The sequence below is a fragment of the Bison bison genome, unplaced genomic scaffold (genome assembly GCF_000754665.1).
Source record: "Bison bison bison isolate TAMUID 2011002044 unplaced genomic scaffold, Bison_UMD1.0 scf7180017864259, whole genome shotgun sequence".
Lineage (NCBI taxonomy): Eukaryota > Metazoa > Chordata > Mammalia > Artiodactyla > Bovidae > Bison > Bison bison.
The window spans coordinates 4694635-4717952 of NW_011494831.1; the positions used below are offsets into that span (position 1 = coordinate 4694635).

Genomic DNA, 23318 nt, shown 5'->3' on the forward strand with positions numbered 1-23318 from the left:
AAGTCTACAAGCAATAAATGCTGGAGAGGGTGTGAAGAAAAGGGAACCCTCTTACACTGTTGGTGGGAATGCAAACTAGTACAGCCACTGTGGAAAACAGTGTGGAGATTCCTTAAAAAACTGGAAATAGAACTGCCATACGACCCAGCAATCCCACTGCTGGGCATACACACTGAGGAAACCAGAATTGAAAGAGTCACGTGTACCCCAATGTTCATCGCAGCACTGTTTATAATAGCCAGGACATGGAAGCAACCTAGATGTCCATCAGCAGACGAATGGATAAAAATGCTGTGGTACATATACACAATGAAGTATTACTCAGCCATTAAAAAGAATACATTTGAATTAGTTCTAATGAGGTGGATGAAACTGGAGCCTATTATACAGAGTGAAGTAAGCCAGAAAGAAAAACACCAATACAGTATACTAATGCATATATATGGAATTTAGAAAGATGGTAACGATAACCCTGTATGCGAGACAGCAAAAGAGACACAGATGTATGGAACAGTCTTTTGGACTCTGTGGGTGAGGGCAAGGGTGGGATGATTTGGGAGAATGGCATTGAAACATGTATAATATCATATAAGAAATGAATCACCAGTCCAGGTTTGATGCAGGATACAGGAAGCTTGGGCCTGGTGCACTGGGATGACCCAGAGGGATGGTACGGGGATGGAGGTGGGAGGGGGGTTCAGGATTGGGAACACGTGTACACCCATGGTGGATTCATGTTGATGTATGGCAAAACCAGTACAATATTGTAAAGTAAATAAATTTAAATTTTAAAAAAACCTAAAAAAAAAAAAGAAGGCTTTCTTATCTCTCCTTGCTATTCTTTGGAACTTTGCATTCAGATGGGTATATCTTTCCTTTTCTTCTTTACCTTTCACTTCTCTTTTCAGCTATTTCTTTGTAAGGCCTCCTCCAACAACTATTTTACCTTTTTGCATTTCTTTTTCTTTGGGATGGTTTTGATCACCGCCTCCTGTACAGTGTTATGAACCTCCATCCATAGTTCTTCAGGCACTCTGTCTATCAGATCCAATCCCTCGAATCTGTTTGTCACTTCCACTGTATAATCATAAGGGATATGATTTAGATCATATTTGAATAGCCTAGTGTCTTTCCCTGCTTTCTTCAGTTTAGCCTGATTTTTGCAATAAGAAACTCATGATCTGAGCCATAGTCAGCTCCCGGTCTTGTTTTTGCTGACTGTACAGAGATTCTCCATCTTCAACTGCAAAGAATAAAATCAACCTGATTTTGGTATTGACCATTTGGTGATGTCCATGTGTAGAGTCGTCTCTTGCATTGTTGGAGGAGGGTGTTTGCTGTGACCAGTGCTTTCTCTTGGCAAAACTCTGTTAGTCTTTGCCCTGCTTTATTTTGTACTCCAAGGCCAAACTTGTTTGTTACTCCTGGTATTAAAAGTGTTAGAAGGCCTTTCATGTATGCAGGACCCTGTTTAGTTTTTCTTTGACTCCTTTTCCTCTTGGAACCCTCAAACCCACTTATATTTTTGAAGAAGTTGGCTCTAAAAAGGACTTTCGCCCTATAGCTCTGGATGACAAACTATTAATATGTCCTGTGGACGCCATCTGACCACCACCCGATTTAGTAAAGTTTTCTTGGAGCGTAGCCATGCCATTTGTTTGTGTAGTATTTGTGGATGCTTTTGTACTACAAAGGCAGAGCTGAGCAGTTGTGACAGAGACCATATGGCCCATAAAGCCTAATATATTTGCTGTGTGGCTCATAATAGAAAAATTTTGCCAGCTCCTATCTCACAAATCCTGATTACTAGGAATAGTAATATTCTCAGATGATTTGCCTGAATTGTTGCAGATACCTAGCTCTTGGAGGTTCTGTCTGATAGAATGAAGGTCTTCTCCTGGGTCTGCTGTTGTTGTTTAATCATTAAGTTGTGTCAGACTCTTTGCAACCCCATGGATCTGCAACATCCCTTTATTTTATCCACTACCTTGAAGGCAATGAAACAGCATATCCCATTTGGATTCTGCCTGTGAAGATGCAAAGATGCCCTCACACCTAATAATCCAACCACCTTCTTTGTCTTTGTTCAGACCAGCTGCTGGGCAAGCTGCTAACAAGTCCACTCGCCATGTGACTGCTGCTCAGAGATCCTGCTTTGTGCCTGTTGGTGATGACAGTTAAAGCTGCCATTGTGATAGGGCTTTTTCAAGCTGCCTGGGAGAGAGGTGATCAGGTTGTCTCACACGATGGGTCATAAATGTGAGGCTATGTGAGGAAATCAGGAAACTGGAAACTGTCTGCCGTGTCCACCGTCACACAGCCAGGCCACACAACAATGGAGCATTATTCATCACCGCTCAGAATCCAGCAGTAACTGTAGGAGGCCAATAGCAGCTCTCTGTCTACCATTCAGAGCTCCCCAAGAGAGTTCCTCTTTAACCGATTTGGCATACCCTTATTAACATTCTTTTTTTTTTTTTTTTAATGGTGCTATCTGTTTATTTTATTTTTGGCTGAGATGTGCAGCATGGTGGGATCTTAGTTCCCTGACCAGGGATTGAACTCAAGCCCCCTGCAGTGGAAGCACTTAAAGTGTGGAGTCTTAGCTACTGGATCCCAGGAAGTCCCCCTTATTATTAACAGCATCCTTATTTGGGGTCATCTAAAGGTTGACAAGGGTTTCCCTGGTGGCTCAGTGGTAAAGAATCTGCTTGCCAATGCAGGAGACATGGGTTCAATCCCTGGGTCAGTAAGACTCCTTGGAGGAGGAAGTGGCAACCCACTCCAGTATTCTTGCCTGGAAAATCCCATGGACAGAGGGCTACAGTCCATGGAGTCTCAAAGAGTCAGACACGACTTAGCAGCTAAACGACAATGCTTGACAGTCTCTCTTTTGCCTGTACTTACTTTGCTTGGGGCTCAGTCAGATGGGGCGTAGAAAAAGGGTTAAATGACAAAAGACGTGGTAGATTACAATCAAGGAATCGCTTGTGATCATCTTTTTAAAAGCGGCTGTGGGAATAGCAATAGTCTTCGATTCTGTTCCCGTAAGTCCACCTTTCTTCTTTTCTCACATAAACTTGTCTAAGGAATCTCTTTTTGCAGGGAGGAGGGAAGCGGTAGTGCTAGATGGCCATGTATCTGTCCTGTGAATTCCTTGCTTATGTCCAGAGAGTACAAAAGGCGCATATGGGACCTACCAGATCTCACGTGCCACTTGGACAGTTGTCTATGGGGACATTCCTTAGCAAAAAACACTGTTAGAAATAGACTAGTCTTGTATAAACAAAGATATGTGTTTTGGTGATCTCAAAGTTCAGTTTTCTTGATTCCTTCAGGAACTAGGGACTTAAACTAAAAATATGAATTTATGTTTCTGTGTGTATATCAGTTTGAGTATTTGCTGCTGTTTGCAATTGCATTTTTTTTAAAATTTATTTGTTTGGCTATGATGGGTCTTAGTTGCTGCACTTGAGAGCTTTGATCTTTGTTGCAGCATGTGGGATCTAGTTCCCTGACCAGAGATCGAGCCTGGGCCTCTTGCATAGGGAGCACAGGGTCTTAGCCACTGGACCACCAGGGAAGTCCCCAACTTTATTTTTCTTTACTTTTTTCTCTTTGCATAAAAAAGAAGCCCTAGATAAGTAGACAGGGATTTCTGTTTTTATCTTTTTAAAACATAATTTTATGTATTTATTTTTGGCTGTGCTGGGTCTTCATTGCTGCACATGGGTCTTCTCTAGTTGCCATGAGTGGGGGTTACTCTTTAGTTGCAGTGCTCAGGCTTCTCATTGCGGTGGCTTCTCTTGTTGTGGAGCACAGGCTCTAGGGCATGCGGGCTTCAGTAGTTGCAGCACGTGGGCTCAGTAGTTGCAACTCCCAGGCTCTAGAGCACAGGGTTAATAATTGTGGTGCACGGGTTTAGTAGCTCCATGGCATGTGGAATCTTCCTGGATCAGGGATTGACCCATGTTTCCTGCATCGGCAGGCAGGTTCTTCACCACTGACCCACTAGGGAAGCCCTGTTTTTATCTTTTGAATAAGTTGATAAAAGTTGCATTCAATAGAGAGGGTATATTTTAGGGTCTGATATTAGAGGGCCCCTAGACTTTCATCTCCATTCTAGATGAAGGGTGGTGAAGTATGTGGTTAAAAGTATGGTTTGTTTTCCAGTTTCACAGATTACTTGCTGTGATCCTGGGCTAGTCCCTTTATCTCTCTGTGCTTTACTTATCTGTAAAAGGGTGTAATGATACCTACCTCAGAGTTGTTGTGAGGACTAAATGAGTAAGTAAATATAAAATACTTAGAACTGTGCTTTTGTTGTTGTTTAGTTGCTAAGTCATGCCCGACTCTGTTTCGACCCCATGGACTACAGCCCACCAAGCTCCTCTGCCCATAGGATTTCCCAAGCAAGAATACTGTAGTTTCCATTTCCTTCTCCAGGAGATCTTCCAAACCCAGGGACTGAACCCACGTCTCCTGCAGTGACAGGTGGATTCTTTACCATTGAGCTATTAGGGAAGCCCAGAACAGTGCTTCGGAGAAGGCAATGGCGCCCCACTCCAGTACTCTTGCCTGGAAAATCCCGTGGACAGAGGAGCCTGGCGGGCTACAGTCCACGGGGTCGCTAAGGGTCGGACACGAGTGAGCGACTTCACTTTCATTTTTCACTTTGATGCATTGGAGAAGGAAATGGCAACCCACTCCAGTGTTCTTGCCTGGAGAATCCCAGGGACGGGGGAGCCTGGTGGGCTGCTGTCTATGGGGTCGCACAGAGTTGGACACAAGTGAAGCGACTTAGTCTCCGGGCTCCTCTGTCCACGGGATTTTCCAGGCAAGAGTACTGGAGTGGGGCGCCATTGCCTTCTCTGATAATAAATGCTACGTAAGTATTATTATTATTAACTTCTTGATACCTGATCACAGTCTTATCCAGCATACAATAATTTCTCCAATACCTTTTCTATTCACAATAATATGTCCCTCTGTCCTCTCTGGTAGCATGTGCATTTTAATAGAGGCACTGTGAAGTTACAGCTAACTCAGATGAATTACTATACTGGAGAGAATTTCTAGTATTCTACAGGGTGGTGGGGAAAATCATTTAGGGGCACATTGTGACAAGAGGTTGAAGAATCGGGGACCATCGTGTGCTTAGAGAGTATCTAGAAAGGTAGAAAATTGAATATGTCTCATCTTCCTTCCATTTCTAGCCCCAAATTTTCTAAAGTCAAGCAGTCATAGGGTCTGCACAGCCTTCTGTGGAAATCTGAGCTGGCTCTGTAGCTTCCTTGCTGTGTCTCATAACCATGTTCAGCAACAAGAATGCTAACTGACCACTGATTGCCCTAATAGATTCAAGGGCACAATAGTAAGGAAAGGATGCAGTGTTGAGTACTGGATAGTGTGGAACCAGGGAAAGCTAAGCTAAGAAGAACAACCAGGTGCTGAAAAGGAGAAATGTAAGGTTGCTTCCTGATGCTGCTCCTTCTCCACTGCCGGAAAACTGAAATGACCAGGGCACTGTAAATCAGTCTGTTGTTGATACTGTCAAAGACATCAGTAGCAACACTTTGGAAAGCCAGCTCAAAGCTACTCAAGCTGCTGGGAAACTGCCTTCTAGGAAAAACAACCCCCAGTAGGCAACATAATCTGGGCTGGTTTGATTCCAAAGTTTGTGTCCTTCTTGGGCAGAACTCATTGTAGTCCTGTTCAGTTTGAATCTACTTGAGTGTTCACCAGCATTGCTTCCAGAATGTCAGAACAGACTGGGGCTGCGGTAGATAGACATGCTGCCCCAGCATTCATTTCTCTACTGGCATCTCCCTATGATTACATCAGTGAACAAGCTGCATGGGCTCTTGGAAACATTGCAGGTGATGGTTTTGTTTTCCAAGACTTGGTTATCAAGTGTGGTGCCATCAATCTGCTGTTGGGTCCTCTTGCAGTTCCTAATGTATCATCTTGAATATGCAGTTACTTGCAGCACTTAGCTGAATCCTTGCTAGATGCTACTGAGTAAATTTTTTTTTTAAGTAATTAATTAATTTTTTGCTGTGCTGGGTCTTCATTGCTGTGCATGGACTTTCTCTATAGCAAGTGGGGAATACTCTCTAGTTGTGGTGCACAAGCTTCTCATTGCAGTGACTTCTTCTGTGGCAGAGCATGAGCTGTAGGTACCTGGGCTTTGGTAGTTGCAGCACACAGGTTCAGTAGTTGTGGCTTGCGGGCTCTAGAGCATGGGCTCAGTAGTTGTAGTGCACAGGCTTAATTGCCCTGACGCATGTGGGATCTTCCCAGAACCAAGGATCAAACCTGTGTGCCCTGAATTGGCAGGCAGTTTCTTATCCACTGGACTATCAGGGAAGTCTGCAAATTCTACTTTGCTTCATCTCCTGTATCATGATGTCCAAAAGTACTAGCAAATGCACAATGTCAGATATTAAAGCTGGCCACCAGCACCAGATCCAGTGAGCTGTGAATCATGGTTTAGTCCCATTCTTCATTGGTGTTCTAAGGCAGACTTTAAGATGCAAAAAGAAGCTGTGTGGGCTGTGAACAACCATAGAAGTGGTGGAACAGTTGAACAGATTGTGTAACATCATTCATTGTGGCATAATAGAACTGTTGATGAACCTCTTAACTGTGAAACATACCAACATTACCCTAGTTATTCTGGATGCCCTTTCAAGTATCTTGGGTTGCTGAGAAATTAGGTGAAACTGAGAAACTTAGTGTAATTGAAGAATGCAGAGGTTTGGATAAAACTGAAGCTCTATAAAACCGTGAAAATGAGTCAGTGCCCAAGGCTTTATTAAACCTGATCGAGAAATACTTCTGTATGGAGGAACAAGAATATCAGAATGTTGGGCCAGAAACTACCTCTGAGGCTATAGTTCAGGATGGCATTCTGAGACCATTATCTTTCAGACTATACAACTGAAGCATAAGTTTGTTATACCAAACATGTACTATGTTTGGTATAAGTTTGTCTTTCTGTTTCTCTACTAAGAATTCTTTAAATGTGGTTTGCTATTGTAGCACTTTTTACAAGGAGACTATACTTGGAACAGTTCCAAACTGTACATATTATATGAAGCTTCTCTCAGTGGGTTTATTTCTGTGTGGAATTTCATATTTTGCAGTATCCTGTAAATAAAGATTATTTCATCCTTTATTAAAAAAAAAAGCAGCAGCTGCTGTTGTGGGTTAGCAGGCAGTCAGGGCTTACATGGTTCAGGGGAGGCCTCAAGCTTTGTGGCAGTTCTAATAGAAGAAGTTGGACTTTATATTTTGTAGTGCCTATATGTAAGGGATGGAATGCATGGATTGTCAGGGAATCTTGGTGCAAGGTGAGCGAAAAGTTGTCATTGGTCAGTCACAGTTCTTGTATTTACCCAAAGGAGTTGAGAAATACATCCACACAAAAACCTGTGCTCGAAATGTTTATAGCACCTTTATTCATAGTTGCCAATATTTGCAAGCAGCCAAAGTGTCCTTCAATAGGTGAATGTGTGAACTGTGGCACCTCCCAATGATGGGATAGTCAGCCTTAAAAAGAAATGAGAGGGCTTCCCTCGTGGCTCAGTGGTAAAGAATCCCCCTCCAGTGCAGGAGACACAGGTTCAGTCCCTGATCTGGGAAGATCCCACGTGCCATGAAGCAACTAAGCTTGTGTGCCACAATTACTGAGCCTGTGCTCTACAGCCCAGGAGCCACAACTACTGAGCCCAAGTGCCCCAGCTGCTGAAGCCTGAACATCCCCTGTGCTCCACAACAAGAGAAACCAATGCAATAAGAAGCCCGTGCATTGCAACTACAGAGCCGCCCCTGCTCACTGCAGCTAGAGAAAAATCCACACAGCAATGAAGATCTAGCACAGCCATAAATAAATAAATAAAATTTTTTAAAAATAAAAAAAGAAATGAGTTATCAAGTCATGAAAAGACATGAAAGAACCTTAAATGCATATTACTAAGTAAAATAACCTCAGATACGCAGATGGCACCACCCTAATGGCAAAAAGTGAAGAGGAACTAAAGAGCCTCTTGATGAAGGTGAAAGAGGAGAGTGAAGAAGCTGGCCTAAAACTCAGCTTTCAAAAAACTAAGATCATGGCATCTGTTCCATCACTTTATGACAAATAGATGGGGAAGAAATGGAAACAGTGACAGATTTATTTTCTTGGTCTCCAGAATCACTGCTGATGGTGACTGCAGCCATGAAATTAAAATGTACTTGCTCCTTGGAAGAAAAGCTATGACAAACCTAGACAGGATGTTAAAAAGCAGAGACATCACTTTGCTGACAAAGGTGTGTATAATCAAAGCTGTGGTTTTCCCAGTAGTCATATATGTATGTGAGAGTTGAACTGTAAAGAAAGCTGAGCACTGAAGAATTGATGCATTCGAACTGTGGTGCTGGAGAAGACTCTTCAGAGTCCCCTGGACAGCCAGGAGATCAAACCAGTCAATCTGAAAGGAAATCAACCCTGAATATTTATTGGAAGGACTGATGCTGAAGCTGAAGCTTCAATACTTTGACCACTGATGCAAAGAGCTGACTCATTGGAAAATACCTGATGCCGGGAAAGATTGAAGGCAGGAGGAGAAGGGTGTGAAAGAGGTTGAGATGGTTAGATGGCATCACTAATTCAGTGAATATGAATTTGAGCAAACTCTGGGAGATGGTGAAGGACAAGGAAGGCAGGCGTGCTGCAGTCCATGGTGTCGCAGAGTCAGACATGACTGAGCAACTGAACAACAACAAAATGAAAGAAGCCAATCTGAAAAGGCTGTATATTATATGATTGCAACTATATGACACTCTGGAAAACTGTGGAGACAATGAAAAGATCAGTAGTTTCCAGGAGTTCATGGGAGGGAAGGAGGGATGAATAGGTAAAGTACAGGGGATTTTTTTTAGGGCAGTGAAATTATTCTTTATGATACTGTGCTGCTGCTGCTAAGTCACTTCAGTCGTGTCTGATTCTGTGCGACCCCATAGATGGCAGCCCACCAGGCTCCCCTGTCCCTGGGATTCTCCAGGCAAGAACACTGGAGTGGGTTGTCATGTCCTTCTCCAGTGCATGAAAGTGAAAAGTGAAAGTGAAGTCGCTCAGTCGTGTCCAACTCTTAGGGACTCCATGGACTGCAGCCTACCAGGCTCCTCCATCCATGGGATTTTCCAGGCGAGAGTACTAGAGTGGGGTGCCATTGCCTTCTCCATATGATACTGTTCAGTTCAGTTCCCTTCAGTCGCTCAGTCGTGTCCGACTCTTTGCGACCCCATGAATCGCAGCACGCCGGGCCTCCCTGTCCATCACCAACTCCCGGAGTTCACTCAGACTCACATCCATTGAGTCGGTGATGCCATCCAACCATCTCATCCTCTGTCGTCCCCTTTTCCTCCTGCCCGCAATCCCTCCCAGCATCAGAATCTTTTCCAAATGAGTCAACTCTTCACATGAGGTGGCCAAAGTACTGGAATTTCAGCTTTAGCATCATTCCTTCCAAAGAACATCCAGGGCTGATCTCCTTCAGAATGGACTGGTTGGATCTCCTTGCAGACCAAGGGACTCTCAAGAGTCTTCTCCAACACCACAGTTCAAAAGCATCAGTTCTTCGTTGCTCAGCTTTCTTCACAGTCCAACTCTCACATCCATACATGACCACCGGAAAAACCAAAGCCTTGACTAGATACTGTAGTGGTGGTTATATATCGTTATGTATTTATAAAAATTCATAGAACTGTACAAAACAAAAAGTGAACCCTAATGTGAACTTTGGACTTTATTTAATAGTACTACATCAGCATTGGCTCATCAGTTACAACAAATGTATGATAGTAATGCAAGATGTTAATAATATGGGAGACTGAGGAGCAAGAGGAAAGAGGGCTGAAGGGGTGCATGAGACCTTTGTAATTTCCACTCAACTTTTCTCTTAACCTAAAACTACTCAAAAAATTGCCTTTAAACTTAGAAAAAGGTGAATAGATTAGGGAGAAAAATATTTGCAATGCATATGGCAGATTAAGGACTGCTGTTTATAATATACTAAGAAGTCTTTCATATTGACAAAAAAGAAAAACAATCCAGTAGAAAAGTGGGCAAAGGATATGAATAGACTCTTCTTGGGGAGAGCAAATTTAAATGCTCCCGCCAAAGAATGATGACTTCAAACTCACTGTTATTATAGTAACATTAAGATATGAATTTGTATTGTTCAAATGAAGAGCAGTTAAAAAGATTCCTGGTGGGAATATGAAGAAAAGCATTCTCTTATTAATTTTGTCAGTAGAAATGTAAGTTATTATAATCTTTTGGGAAAATAGCCTTAATATTTATGAAAATAAGAAATATTTTAATCTTTGACCCAGCAGCCCCATTCCTGAAACAGTCTATAAAAAACATCAGTATATAAACATGTATGTTCAAAGATATTTATTGAACCATTATGAGTAGGGATAAAATAATAAAAACAAGTGATTGCCCATTTATAGGAGAGTGATTGACTCAATTTTGGCACATTTACACCATGGAATATATTGCAAATTGTGTTGAGTGAGAAAAACAGTGTATAATGACATCCCATTTTTTAAAAGAAGTAACAAAAACCCATAAATGTGTAAGTGCGTGTGCATTCATGATTATGACCATGGGAAGTATGAACAATTATGCCAGTTGCTCGCATGTTACCCACAGGTGGGGGGGTCTATGTATGAGAGAGGAAAAGAGGAAAGGGAAAGACAGGTGGAAAATAAAAGGAAATAAAACACAGCCCGGTTATTTTACATTGTGTTTGTGTAATTGTGGCTGTGCATGTGCATGAAAAAAAAGTTATATCTATGGGAAATAACCTATATGTTCATGCTATGTTATGTGATAAAAAGGAAGCTGCAGGTTGTCATATATTATTTGTGTCTATTTCAAAGAAAACAAAAAATGAAGAACTGTATATCCTAAGATATGTTGATAAAGGTATGGAAGGACATACCTGTTGCTTATATCCTTTCTTTCCTCAGTACTTGAAAGGGACTTGTTGGGTACTTAAAATGAGTAGGGTTAGGGGTGGAAGTTTACTTTTTTCTTCATGTATTGTATTTTTTCTCTTGGTACAAAAAGTTGGTGTACTTTGTAATTTGAAAGACAGCAAAGGAAAAAAATATGTCTCTCTTTAAGGCTTCCAATTCTTGTCATTTAATAATGGCAATGTGGGTGAAATTTGGGAATGAAATAATTCTCTTCATGTGCCAATTAAAAGGTTAATGGGACAAAAAGGCTGCAAAAGTGATTAGCAAATGACAGAAGTATTCAGATTTGATTGTTTTTGGCCAAAGATTAAAACAAAATTTTACTGAGAATTCTATTTAATAGAAATACTGAAAGGGAGATTTGGTAAAGTTTCTCCCAGTGTGAAGCAAAACAACAGGAAATAAGGAAACCTTGAAGAACACTTACTTTTGTTTTTTTTCATTTTATTTTATTTTTATTTTTATTTTTTTTTTTTTTTGGCTATTTTTTATCTATTTTTTTTTTTCTCTAATTTTATTTTATTTTTAAACTTTACATAATTGTATTAGTTTTGCCAAATATCAAAATGAATCTGCCACAGGTATACATGTGTTCCCCACCCTGAACCCTCCTCCCTCCTCCATCCCCATACCATCCCTCTGGGTCGTCCCAGTGCACTAGCCCCAAGCATCCAGTATCGTGCATCGAACCTGGACTGGCATCTCATTTCATACATGATATTTTACATGTTTCAATGCCATTCTCCCAAATCTTCCCACCCTCTCCCTCTCCCATAGAGTCCATAAGACTGTCCTATACATCAGTGTCTCTTTTGCTATCTTGTACACAGGGTTATTGTTACCATCTTTCTAAATTCCATATATATGCAAGGATAATAGCTTAGTGTTAAACAGATAAAATTTGTGTTTACTGATAATTCTGGTGACAGTTATTTTGCTAGTGGCAGAATATCACAGTGGTTAAAGGCAACAGCTTTATTTAGAGGTACTTACTACCCATGGAACTTCAATTTTCTCATGTGATAGAGAATTTTGATAATAGTAACTATCGTCATAGATGTATTGTGAGGATTAAATGGATTAATAATTTAAGGTGCTAAGAAGAAGAGAGCCTAACACAATAATTGTTTCGTGTTTCTAGGTGTACAAATCTAAAGCTCTGGTTTTGAATAAAACACTTTTTTCATAAAACTGAAGTATGGTTGATTTTAATGTTGTGTTAATTACTGCCGTATAGCAAAGTGATTCAGTTATACATATATATATATGTTATATATAACATATATATATATAATATTCTTTCCATTGTGGTTTATTATAGGATACTGCATATAGTTCTCTGTGCTATATAGTAGGACCTTATTGTTTATCCATTCTATATATAAAAGCTTACATCTGCTAACTTTATGCATCTATTAAGTTGCAAAGCCTGTCTTCTTAACCATTAAATCTTACGTGTAGCTGTTTGGAGGAAAGCAAATCATTGTAAGTCCTTTCCCCAACTGCAGGCCCCATTAAGTTATATGTTTTATGTGAATGCTCTCTCTTCAAATAATAGGCCCTGACGTTACTTTTCTAACCCGCAAGCTTGGAGAGAGGATGTATCAGTATATCCACAAAGAGTATCAGCTGTACCTCACCGTCTCTGTGTGATGAGAAGTAGAAGTACAACTCTGGGTTATTTGAGGCTTTCCTAAGTAACAGCATTAGTGAAAACATGTGTTTGAATAGTTTCCAGAGTTGTCTAGAATTATTTTCCAGTTTAAAGATGCCTGCTAACAGAATTAGTTTTTCAATTCTTTTAACTAATTTTTTTTCTCCTCCTTGAAATGACCCTCTTCTCACTCATCAACAGTTTCTATTATCTGTATTTGGAATCATTATTTATTTCATCATTTTGAACCCTTTTTCATCCTAAATTGAAGTCACAGGTTTTTTTTTTGTTAGGAGTCACCTTGGGACTCAGAGAATATAGTATATAATAAAGAACTACAGAACTAACAAAAACAAGCAAACAACAACAACAAAAATCTAACAGTGAAAATTTTCTTTAGGAAAATACAGAGCAACCTTTAGTTTTGGACCTTAAATAGTCATCCTTAAATCAGAGACATAAATCCAGAGACTTAGTTGATTCTAACCGGTTTTAGGAAGGGTATGTCTGATAAATGTTGCTGTTATCAGGGAATTCCATTCCTTGAGATTTATCTTGTGGGTCTTTTTTGAAAATAAAGTTTATTTGTTAGAGCAATTTTAAGTTTACAGAAAAATTGAGCACAGAAATTCCATATACCTCCTTCCTCCCACCAGGTGGCGCTAGTGGTAAAGCACCTGCCTGCCAATGCAGGAAACACAGGAGAGACAGGTTCAATCCCTGCGTCAGGAATATCCCCTGGAGGCCACATGGCAACCCACTCCAGTATTCCTGCCAGGAGAATTCCCTGGACAGAGGAGTCTGGCGGGCTACAATCCATGGGATCACAAAGACTCGGACACGAGTAATTGACTAACACTTTCACTTTTCATACATAATTATAGTATCACATACAGAGGTGTTTCACTGCCTTAAAAATCTTCTGCATCGCACCTATCATCTGTCCCTCCCCGGACTCCTGGCAACCACTGATTTTTTCTTTAATTGTCTCTATAGTTTTACCTTTTCCAGCATGTCATGTAGTTGGACTCATACAGTGTGTAGCCTTTTCAGATTGGCTTCTTTCACTTAGTAAGGTGCATTTAAGGTTCCTTCATGTTTCTTCATGCCTTAATAGTTCATTTGTTTTTAGCACTGAATAATATCCCACGTTCTGGACGTACCATAGTTTAGACATTCACCTATTGAAGGACATCTTGGTTACTTCCACGTTTTGACAGTTTTGAAGAAAGCATCTGTAAATATCTGTGTGCAGGTTTTTATGTGTATATAAGTTTTCAGCCTCTTTGGGTAAATACCAAGGAGTGTGATTGCCTCACTGTATGGTAAGAGTAATATGTTTAGTCTTGTTTAAGAAAAAAAAACTGGCATAATGTCTTCCAAAGTGGCTGTACCATTCTGCATTCCCATCATCAATGAATGAAGGTTCCCATTGCTTCATCTCCTTGTAAGCATTTGGTGGTGTCAGTGTGTTGGATTTTGGCCATTTGTATAGGTGTGTGGGGTGCCCCCTTGTTTTTCATTTGCAATGCTAATGATATGATACTGAACATGAAAAATTCTGGTTCCTGGATTCAGTCGCCCCTATGAAATAGGTTTCATATTTGAGCTTGAGCTTCAGGTATTGTGAGTCCCAAATCAGCAGCATCCAGTGGGCTGTCCCCAATCTAGTGAATGCTTAAAAAGACTGGAAGTTCTATGTCACATGAAATTAATCTATCTATCAAATGTGTTCTTGTACTTATATTCCAGAAAAAAAAGTTACTTTGCCCATCTCTCCTCTTGAACTGGATCTTCTAGATTATTAGATTCTAATCCTCTATATTAGATTGCCCTTTGGTAATTTATTTTAGCTTTCGAACTGTTTTTGGTATTCATATTGAGCTGTTCCCATATGCTTTATTATAATAACCATGGTGAGAGTGAACCACGATGTCATCTGGTTCTGTTGTGCTCTGTTTAAGAATTTATGATGAGCTAAGCCTCACGGTTTGTAAAGAATGGAATCTTAACAGTTTCTCCCAATTCCACGTTTGGAGCCTACCAGTTTTGCTTGTTCACACCTTTTACTGTTGAGTGGAAATGGCATCTTCAAAAATGTTTTTCATAAAACCTCCAGGTGATTATTTGAATTTGGATAAAGACATGGGCAAAGTAACATTCTCCTGTCTTCTTTCATAATCCACTGAGCTCATTCTGCCTGCTGTGTGAGCGGTGAGAAATAAATAACACTAGATGTGGCCTTGCTCTGTCTGCACCTCTGTTCCCACTTTCTGCTGAAGCACTGGAAAGAAAGGTTGAGTTTTGTTTCCAACTAGTAAATGGATGGCTGCCAACTCAAGTGTTCTAATTCAGAGAAATGATTCCTCCTTCAGTCCCTAGGAATTTAACCCAGACAGATGTCAGGAGGCACAGAGAATTCTGCCCAATTTTCAGCTTTGCAAATATAGAACCGAATGAATAGAGAGTACAGAGCTGGGAGGGAGATTGGGAAAGGCGATGGAATGGTATAACATCTAGATCTTTCACCTCTACTTGGGTTATTATGGCCCTATGCCTGAATATTAGAAGCACTAAAAAACAAAATGCAAATAGTTCACTGATCAAGAAGCATGTCTGCAGCTGCTGAAACAGAATAGTGTAGTGTAATCTCAGCTCAGCAACCCCTATCTTCATCCTCATGGTCCCTAGTTACATGTTACATGTATTATCTCACTTAATCTTCACAACAGACCTGTGATATAGACACAAAATATCCAATTTACCAGGAAAAAAAAAAAACAAGTTTAAAGTTTAAGTAAATTGTTCAAGATCACACAGCTATTAACCATAAGAACCAGGTTCCTATTTGGAACTGTATCAGGAGATTCATAGAATTTAAGGGAAAGTAGAAAATGGGCTGCAAACCAAGAGGCCTTAAGTCGCAGGGAGGCCAGGTAAAGCCATATCACGGAATAGTCTAGTTTGAGTTCTGTGCTTGTTACTTGTACACTTCAGGTGTAGTACTGTTGGACTCACGATGCCAATAAGGAGACTTGACTAACTCTTTCTTTGCTTTTGTGTCATTCTTTGAAATTTCAAGTTTTGCGAGCCTCATTTCACATGTTCACATTCTATCCTCCAGGAGATGGAGAGAATTATCTGGCCTATTTGACTTCTGTTGGGAGGGTTGGGCCCTGCTTCCCATGAAAACTGAAACAGTTTCCTCCCAGATCAGAAGAGTATTTGGATGCTGAGCAGCAGCAGTGCAAAGAGTAAATGCCCATCATACCAGCTGTGTATGCAGATGTCATGTGGCATTCTGCTGAGGACTGGTTCAACTGAAAGTTATGGCTTCCCCATAAGCAAGGCTATTTTGTCCTGAGCCTGGGGTCTGCCTGGCAGTCCAATAGGACTTTCAGGCACTACATAAAGTATAGGGGTTTTCCTGGGAGGGCCTCTAGTTGTTTCTGATTCACTAAAACTACAGAAATGAGTGAGAGCAGAAGCAGTCAGCTGTTAGGATCAGTCTGAAGAGGCAGAATGTAGAAAAGGGTCCCACAGGGAAAACCCTCCCTAATTTCTGGGCTTAACTGACCCTCATTGTAGTGTCTTGAGACCCTGAATTTGTGTGATATGTTCCTGGGCAAAATTTCATTGTACTTTTACCTGATTAACCATATTAAAGTTTTTTTTTTTTTTTTTTTGTAATGGGAAGGAAAAAGAATTCATGTACATGGTTTTCCTTCACTAATTTGCTTGCATGTCTTTGCCCTTCTCCTGGACTCTTTTCCCCTAAAGATTAGGAACCATATCAATTTTGCATCTTAAATATCTACCCTTGTGCCCAGCATACAATAAGCACTTTAAAAAATAATTGACTTACTGAACAAATGAATTTTCCTTAGCAGTCTTTTTTTTTTGAAACTGAATTGATTCTCATAGAACAGTGGGGAATTTATAGTCATGGATGTTGAAACATTTTATAATATAAAAGGCTGCTTTGGAAGGTAGGAGCAGAGTGACATGCACTCTGTTTTTATTGTTACAGGTGTTCCAGGACTTGGGGACTGAAGTACTGTCTGGAGCTGCCAAAGGCTACAACATATGCCTTTTCGCCTATGGGCAGACAGGCTCTGGGAAGACATACACCATGCTGGGCACCCCAGTGAGTGTTGGGATGTGATGTCTTCTTAAAGCCACATCAAACCTGAATGTTGCATTGTCCTTGCCACTGAGAGAGGATGTGAGTTTCATAGTCAGTCGGCTTCAGTCAGATTTAAAGGGTTCTGTTTTCTGTTAAGAATACATTTCTTAGCACCTTAATTGACAGGTAAACTTCGAATAACTAGCTCCTTTTTATTACACCCTGAAGAACCTTAGAATTTTCCAACTCTCTTTGATGAAACAGACCTTGTCAGTCCTTCTGAATTTCTCATATTTCTCTTACCGTTTCAAGTTCATCACTTGTAGCTTTTCAACGCCTCTAGTGTAGACAAGTCCCAGACTGCTTTAAGTGCTGGCTAAGGCCATGTGGATGTGGGGCTGTGTGTGTGTTAAATCTGATTGTTAGAAAGAAGTGGGAGAACCAACCACTGGGATGGGAGCTTTCAAAAGTGTGTAGGACTTATGAGAGCCTTCTTTTATCATGGAAAATTAGGGGGGTAGAGTTCCTTCAGAATACTTATTTGTTTTAGGCTTAGAAGAACCCTGGTGAGATGAATTGGTGGGGCAGGTGATAAATAACACCATATAAGGACATTTTTCTAGGATATTATTCCTCCTTAAAGATTGTCCCTGCTGCCATGGGCCCAGATCATTGCTTAATTAATCTTCAGTGGGATGTCTTGAGACCTTAAAGGTTCATGTTTGGTGTGATTTCATATATTTTAAAAGAAGAAAAGACTCAGTAATCCAGGGATATAAAGCCATTAACCTGAATACAAGTTAGCACTGAATCCAATATGAAGAAATAAGTCACTTCTCTCTAAATGTGTGTTTTGAACATGCATGTACTCTGGTTCTCCTGTGTGTGGGGGGATAGGAGATAGGGTTCTGGGAGGCACCACTGTGGTAAAGTACGCTTATCCAAGAAGGATGTCACCTCCTTGGCATGAAAGCAGGTACCTGGGTTTGTTAGCTTTTCCTCTCTTCCTTCTTATGGTGGTGGTATGCCCCTCATCTGATACTTTCCACCTGTTTGTTTCTGAGATCACTGGCAAATAGGGTCTTCCACATACCATTGGGGGTACTGCCTGAAGTGAAGAGGCAAGAGCGAGAACACTATCCTTGCTGAGCTTGGGTCCTGGGTGTTGGGGGAGAGCATTAGCGTGAGTGGACAGTAATGCTTTCTTCTCTTCTATAGGCCTCTGTTGGGCTGACACCGCGGATATGTGAGGTATAGACTCTCTTTTGACTGGATCCTCTCAAAGTAGGTCTGTCTTCCTTGTACATCCCCTTCAGTGAAACTACAACCCTCTGGTTTATGCAGGGTCTCTTCATCAGGGAAGAAAATTGTGCCCCACTGCCTGCCTCCTGCAGTATAAAAGTAAGGTAAGAACCTGTTGGGCTCTGCAGTCTAAAGTGTTTCTATGTCTACTCCAGAGCTGTCCTCTCTGCTTCCAGAGTTACCCAGAGGAATGGGGAAAAGTCACAGCAGAAATATCTTACAGCGCTTGTCACATGAATGTGCGGATGTGTTGTAGGAAACTTGGTTTCTACCCTCAGGCTTAACAAGTTAGTGTCTCCTGTGGACCAGCTTCCGTTGGCTGGCTGGTTTCCCTTCCTTCATTTTCTGTTCAGTTTCACACTAGCTTCTGGAACTTCTCTTCCAGCCCCTTCCTGGATTGTTCTCCAGGTTAGTAGTTCCCAAACTCTTGTGTGGTGGATGTGGGTGCATGCATAGTTAGATCTGACTCTGTGACCCCATGGACCATAGCCTATCAGGCTCCTCTGCCCATGGAATTGTCCAGGCAAGAAATCTGGAAACTCTAGTAACCCAGACTAGTGCTGGCTACCTCCAGTGTGATGTTACCAATTGCCGTTAATTTTCTGTATTCTTTTTTTTTCTTTTTGGTATTTAACGTCCTTGTTTAAAAACATGAGACATAATTCACATACCATAAAATTCACACCTTTAAAGTATATAGTTCAGTGATTTTTTTTTTTTTTTAGTATTTACGAGACTGTTCAACCATCGTCACTATCTAATTCCATAACATTTTCATTGCTGTAGAAAGAATAAATGTCCTTTTTAAAAATTAAATGGTTGGGAACATTATTTTTACATTTTTAAATTTGTAAAGTAAAAATTTGCAGTATATATTAAGTGTTTTATTGTCCATGAAATCTGGGGACCACTATTCTAAGAGCTATCTGGGGGTTCCTATGTCTGAATTTGAAATGATTAAGAAGGGAAAATTTATAAGGAGTGTGTGCAGAGAGCAGCTTTGAGCTGGAGCCTTTTTTCTGATTGCTGGCTCCACAGGCAAGTATCCATGGTCCAGTGAGGAAGACCTTTCTGTGAGAAGTGTGCTTTCTTATTTAACAAAATATTTACTGATTTTAATTAAGAATTGTAGCTGTTCTATTATTTTAAAAAGTATGAAATGCCAGTAGATACCAATAAAACAGAGCATGTCTTAAACAGAATCCCAGTGTATAAGATAGGTAAAATGAGAGTTGTGCAACTTAAATTAGAAAAAAAGAAAAAAAAAAAAAGGAAAAAAAAAAAAAAAAAAATATTAAAAAAAAAAAAAAATTAGAAGTGGGAAGCAGAAGCCTTCTCAGTTAGCTTCCCTTATTGCTCAGCAGTGGTCCTTGAGATGCCTTCCATGAATAATAGAGCTCAAAGATCAAATTTGAAAACCACTTCAAGAAACATGCTTGTAAGACTGTACGCAACAGGGAACTGATAAAGGCACAGGCTGATGGCAGCCTAAACCCATCCTCAAATAGCCTCTTGAAAGCTGAACTTGAATCAGCACTCACAATGTAAACCTGAAACTGGAGTAGTGCCAGCCAGTGCTAAAAACCCTGTGTACACATGTAGAAAGAGGCTCAAGGGGGAAGTCTGGAGTGACCAGTGTCTCAAGAGTATCAGAGATACTCTGAACAAGAACTAGAACAAGAACTAGGACCTTCTGATTCTGGGCTTAGTGTTTTTCCCACATCTTTTCAAAATCTAATTTTATGCCTTTTTCTCTGTGTTTCTAGCTTCCTGGAAATCTATAATGAACGAGTGCGGGATCTGCTAAAGCAGTCTGATCAAAAAAAGACTTATAGTCTGCGGGTCAGGGAGCACCCAGAGATGGGGCCCTATGTGCAAGGTGAGCCACTATGGTCCTGGAAGTCAGAGACCAAACCAAAACCTGGGAAGCTCTTCTGATGGTCACTGATTCATTCAACAAACTTGTAATGAATGCTTATTGTGTGCCAGCTACTGGTATGAGAAGCCCAGTAGGTACCAATAAATAGAAAAGACAGGCAAGCTGACACTGTTGTGGGGCATAATGTTAGTCAACAAGCACTAATCACAGTTGTGATAAAGGCTAATAAAAAAATAGATACAGTGATGAAAAAGAGCATCTTTGTGGAGTGGTCAGGAAAAGCTTCCTTGAGGAGGGTGGTAACATTTTAAGCTGGACCCGGAGGGGCACAGGAGCCAGTCATGTGAAGAATAGCATGGCAAGGGGAAGAGTGTTTCAGCTGAAGGGAACGGCATGGGCCAGAGCCCTGCATGAAGGGGTTGCTTGGTGACTTCAAGGAGCTGGTGTGTCTAGAGCATGGTGAGCGAGAGGTAAGTGGCATGGAATAGCATTGGGTCTGTGGTGCCAGGTCCAATGGGCCTGGGACGGATGCCCACGTCAGCCAGGGTCTGTTTTGGGGGTACCTTCCTGTTCCAGAGATGGTGAGAGTCAGGGTCGTGGGGAGACACCAGACATGGAGCAGGGTCTATGCTGCTTTCTCATCAGACATTGGTATTTGATGTTTGCTTCCATTTGTCTTCTTCCATTAGACTAGGCCTTGCTGTTGGGTGCTTTTGTCAGGGAAGCTTTCACTCTCTCGGGCCGCTCATAATAAATAACATGAATTTTATGTTCCTCTTTTCTCCACAATATGCTATTAATATCCCCACAGGCAGAGGGACAGGAAAGACCAAGAGCTGGTCTCTTCTCTGATTAGAGCATGGCCAATGGATGACTCAGTAGGTGTGCCAGTCAAAAATTCTGCTGCTTGAGTCTTTCCCCAAATGTTTCATCCTAATTGGTAGCTGGAAACAATGGTTAAAAAAATACCACTTACTTTGCCGGGAACCAGTTGGAGTTTCCACTGTAAAAATCTGTGTGTACACATTTCTGTGTAAAGCAGTACTTGGAAGGCAGGCCATGAGTGGTGGTAGTAGTGCCACAGTTTCTCATCTTTTTGTTTATTTTTATCTTAACGTGTTTTTATATGTAAATGTGGGGGTAGATAGTAACTAGAGGAGACCTCAGATGTAGTTCTAATGTCTTCACTGCACAGAAGATGATATGAAGTCTGGAAGAAGTTAAGGGATGTTCCCAAAGTTCCACAGCTACTTGGGGCAGGGTTGGAACTAGGAACCTTGTCTAGGACTGGAAGAGAAGAATGGGACAGAATCCTGTACATGGATCATAGGAAACCTACGAACATAGGTTCCTGATTGGCGTAGTACCTGAAACCCTGAGAATTCATGCAAGGTGGTACAACTTGGATTATACACCCAAGGTCGGTGACAGGATCTAAGACTTAAATCTAATGGCTGTTTGGATGAAGTGAACGCCGTTCTTTGTTCATGGAGTGAACCCTTGTGGGGAGGGAGGAGGCTTGGTGCTTGGTAGGAAATATTTCTAAACAAGCAAAAAGTCTCTTAGGTCCTTTGGATTACATGTTTCTTAAAGGCGGTATGAACTTTTTCGATCATTACAAATATAGGGGACATTTCTCTTATTTCTTAGTGAAGGAGCCATGAGCTCAAATAGTATAGAACCAGCCGTGGAAAACAAGACCCTGAATAGTCACACTGAACAATGTTATTTCCATTACTACCCTCTGATGGCATTATAGCAAAGTTTTTTACTGGGGTCCAGCCCCGGTTGGATCCAGGGATTTCCTCAGGATGACGGCATTGGCGATTAAGGGATAGCAAAGGCTGAGAGATTTTTTAGATGCTCAATAATAATTGGTTTACACGGGAAATCAATAAAATTTATGACACCAAACTTTCTCTGACCACGGAGGCCGCAGGCGCCCTCTCGAATAGTGGAAGGTGCCCCACCTTAGGCACCTTCTCGAGTGGGTCTTAGAAGCCCAGGCAAATAAGTGGTCGCAGAGGACCCCTGTGCTCCAGATTATTTTGGCATGAAGAAAGAACAGAAGAGACAAGGAGGAAAAGGAAACAAGAAAGAACGACACGGGGAGACCAAGCTTTGGTGAGCAAGGCCCGTAGCTTTATTTTCAACAGGGACTTTTATACCCTAAGTTGCACATAGAGGATAATAGCGGGTGTGAAATCATGCAAAGTCAGCAGTCTTTGATCCTTATTGAGACCAGGCTTTCTTTTCTGTAAATTTATCATATACAGATGGTTTAGGTGATTTACATCATCTTTTGGCCAGAAGGCCTGTTAACATTTTATGACTCTGACAAAGGTTTGTCAACCATAAGACTTATTTTCTCTAAGAGTAATTATTTTAAAGTTTGGCGCCATCCTCCGAAGGTGTTAAAGTTGCATTCCTATAGGGCAAAGGTGCAATGGGTTTACAACAAAGGAAAGAATTTATTACCTTAAGGGTCTAAAGTTGTTAACACCAAGGCCACAACTTATTTTTTCTACATACCAACTATATTAATTAATACACTTCCAAGGATACAATACAGGGGATGTGGAAACTTGGCAGCAAGCATTGGCTCAACAATGAAATCTTCTACTAGTTCTGTTCTGACAATTTCTAACTCTCTGAGAGGCTCTATACTATTTGAATATCTTAAGCTTCCCATGCCTCTCGAGGCTGGGAGACTGTAAACAATCGTATGCATAGCTGTAGGAGTCTGGGTAAGCCTGTCAGGCAAATTAGAGAGCCATCTGAGGGGTTTGTGAACTAAAACACTCTTGTCACACCCAGAAACTTTATTAACTGGAGCTGTAAGTTAACTCTTTTTCAGAGAGAGAGATGGTGGTTGGGGGACAGCCCCCCGTAAAGTCAGAGGTGTAGATGAGAGCACAAAGCAGTAAAGCGGGCAGACTCTGGTTTTGGGGTAGACGCTCAGGCAGGCCCAGAGGGGCACCCCTCGAGTTCTGGCTCGCTTTGCCCACCAGAACTCTCCCACATAACCTTGTTATGGGTGGGGACTCCCGTGCTGGCTCCTGGCAGTTTTTATTTTTTTTAAATGTTTGCTTGCTTTCTTCATTTATTTTCATTGTCTGCCTGTCTGTCTGTATTTCGCTATCTTTGGGCTCATACATTCTGTGAACATGATTCCAATGCCGAAAGTGGTTTCTGCTTTGAAACCAATCTATAGGAATTTATTAAGTACCTGCTAGATGTCTATTCTATTCAGGGTGCCATGGGAAACATGAAAATACAAGAAGTTATAATTTTAATGTAAAGAATTTGTAGTTCTAGTT

The 23318-nt window shown here is 41.0% G+C and overlaps 1 protein-coding gene across 1 annotated transcript in view; it reads left to right on the plus strand.

Moving 5' to 3' along the window:
- Positions 1-23318, plus strand: part of STARD9 (StAR-related lipid transfer (START) domain containing 9) — a 122063-nt gene that overhangs the window by 34728 nt on the left and 64017 nt on the right. The window contains exons 4-7 of the mRNA XM_010848060.1: positions 16722-16838; positions 18036-18068; positions 18162-18223; positions 19886-19998. Coding sequence (XP_010846362.1) covers positions 16722-16838; positions 18036-18068; positions 18162-18223; positions 19886-19998 — 325 coding nt within the window. The remainder of the gene's footprint in view (positions 1-16721; positions 16839-18035; positions 18069-18161; positions 18224-19885; positions 19999-23318) is intronic.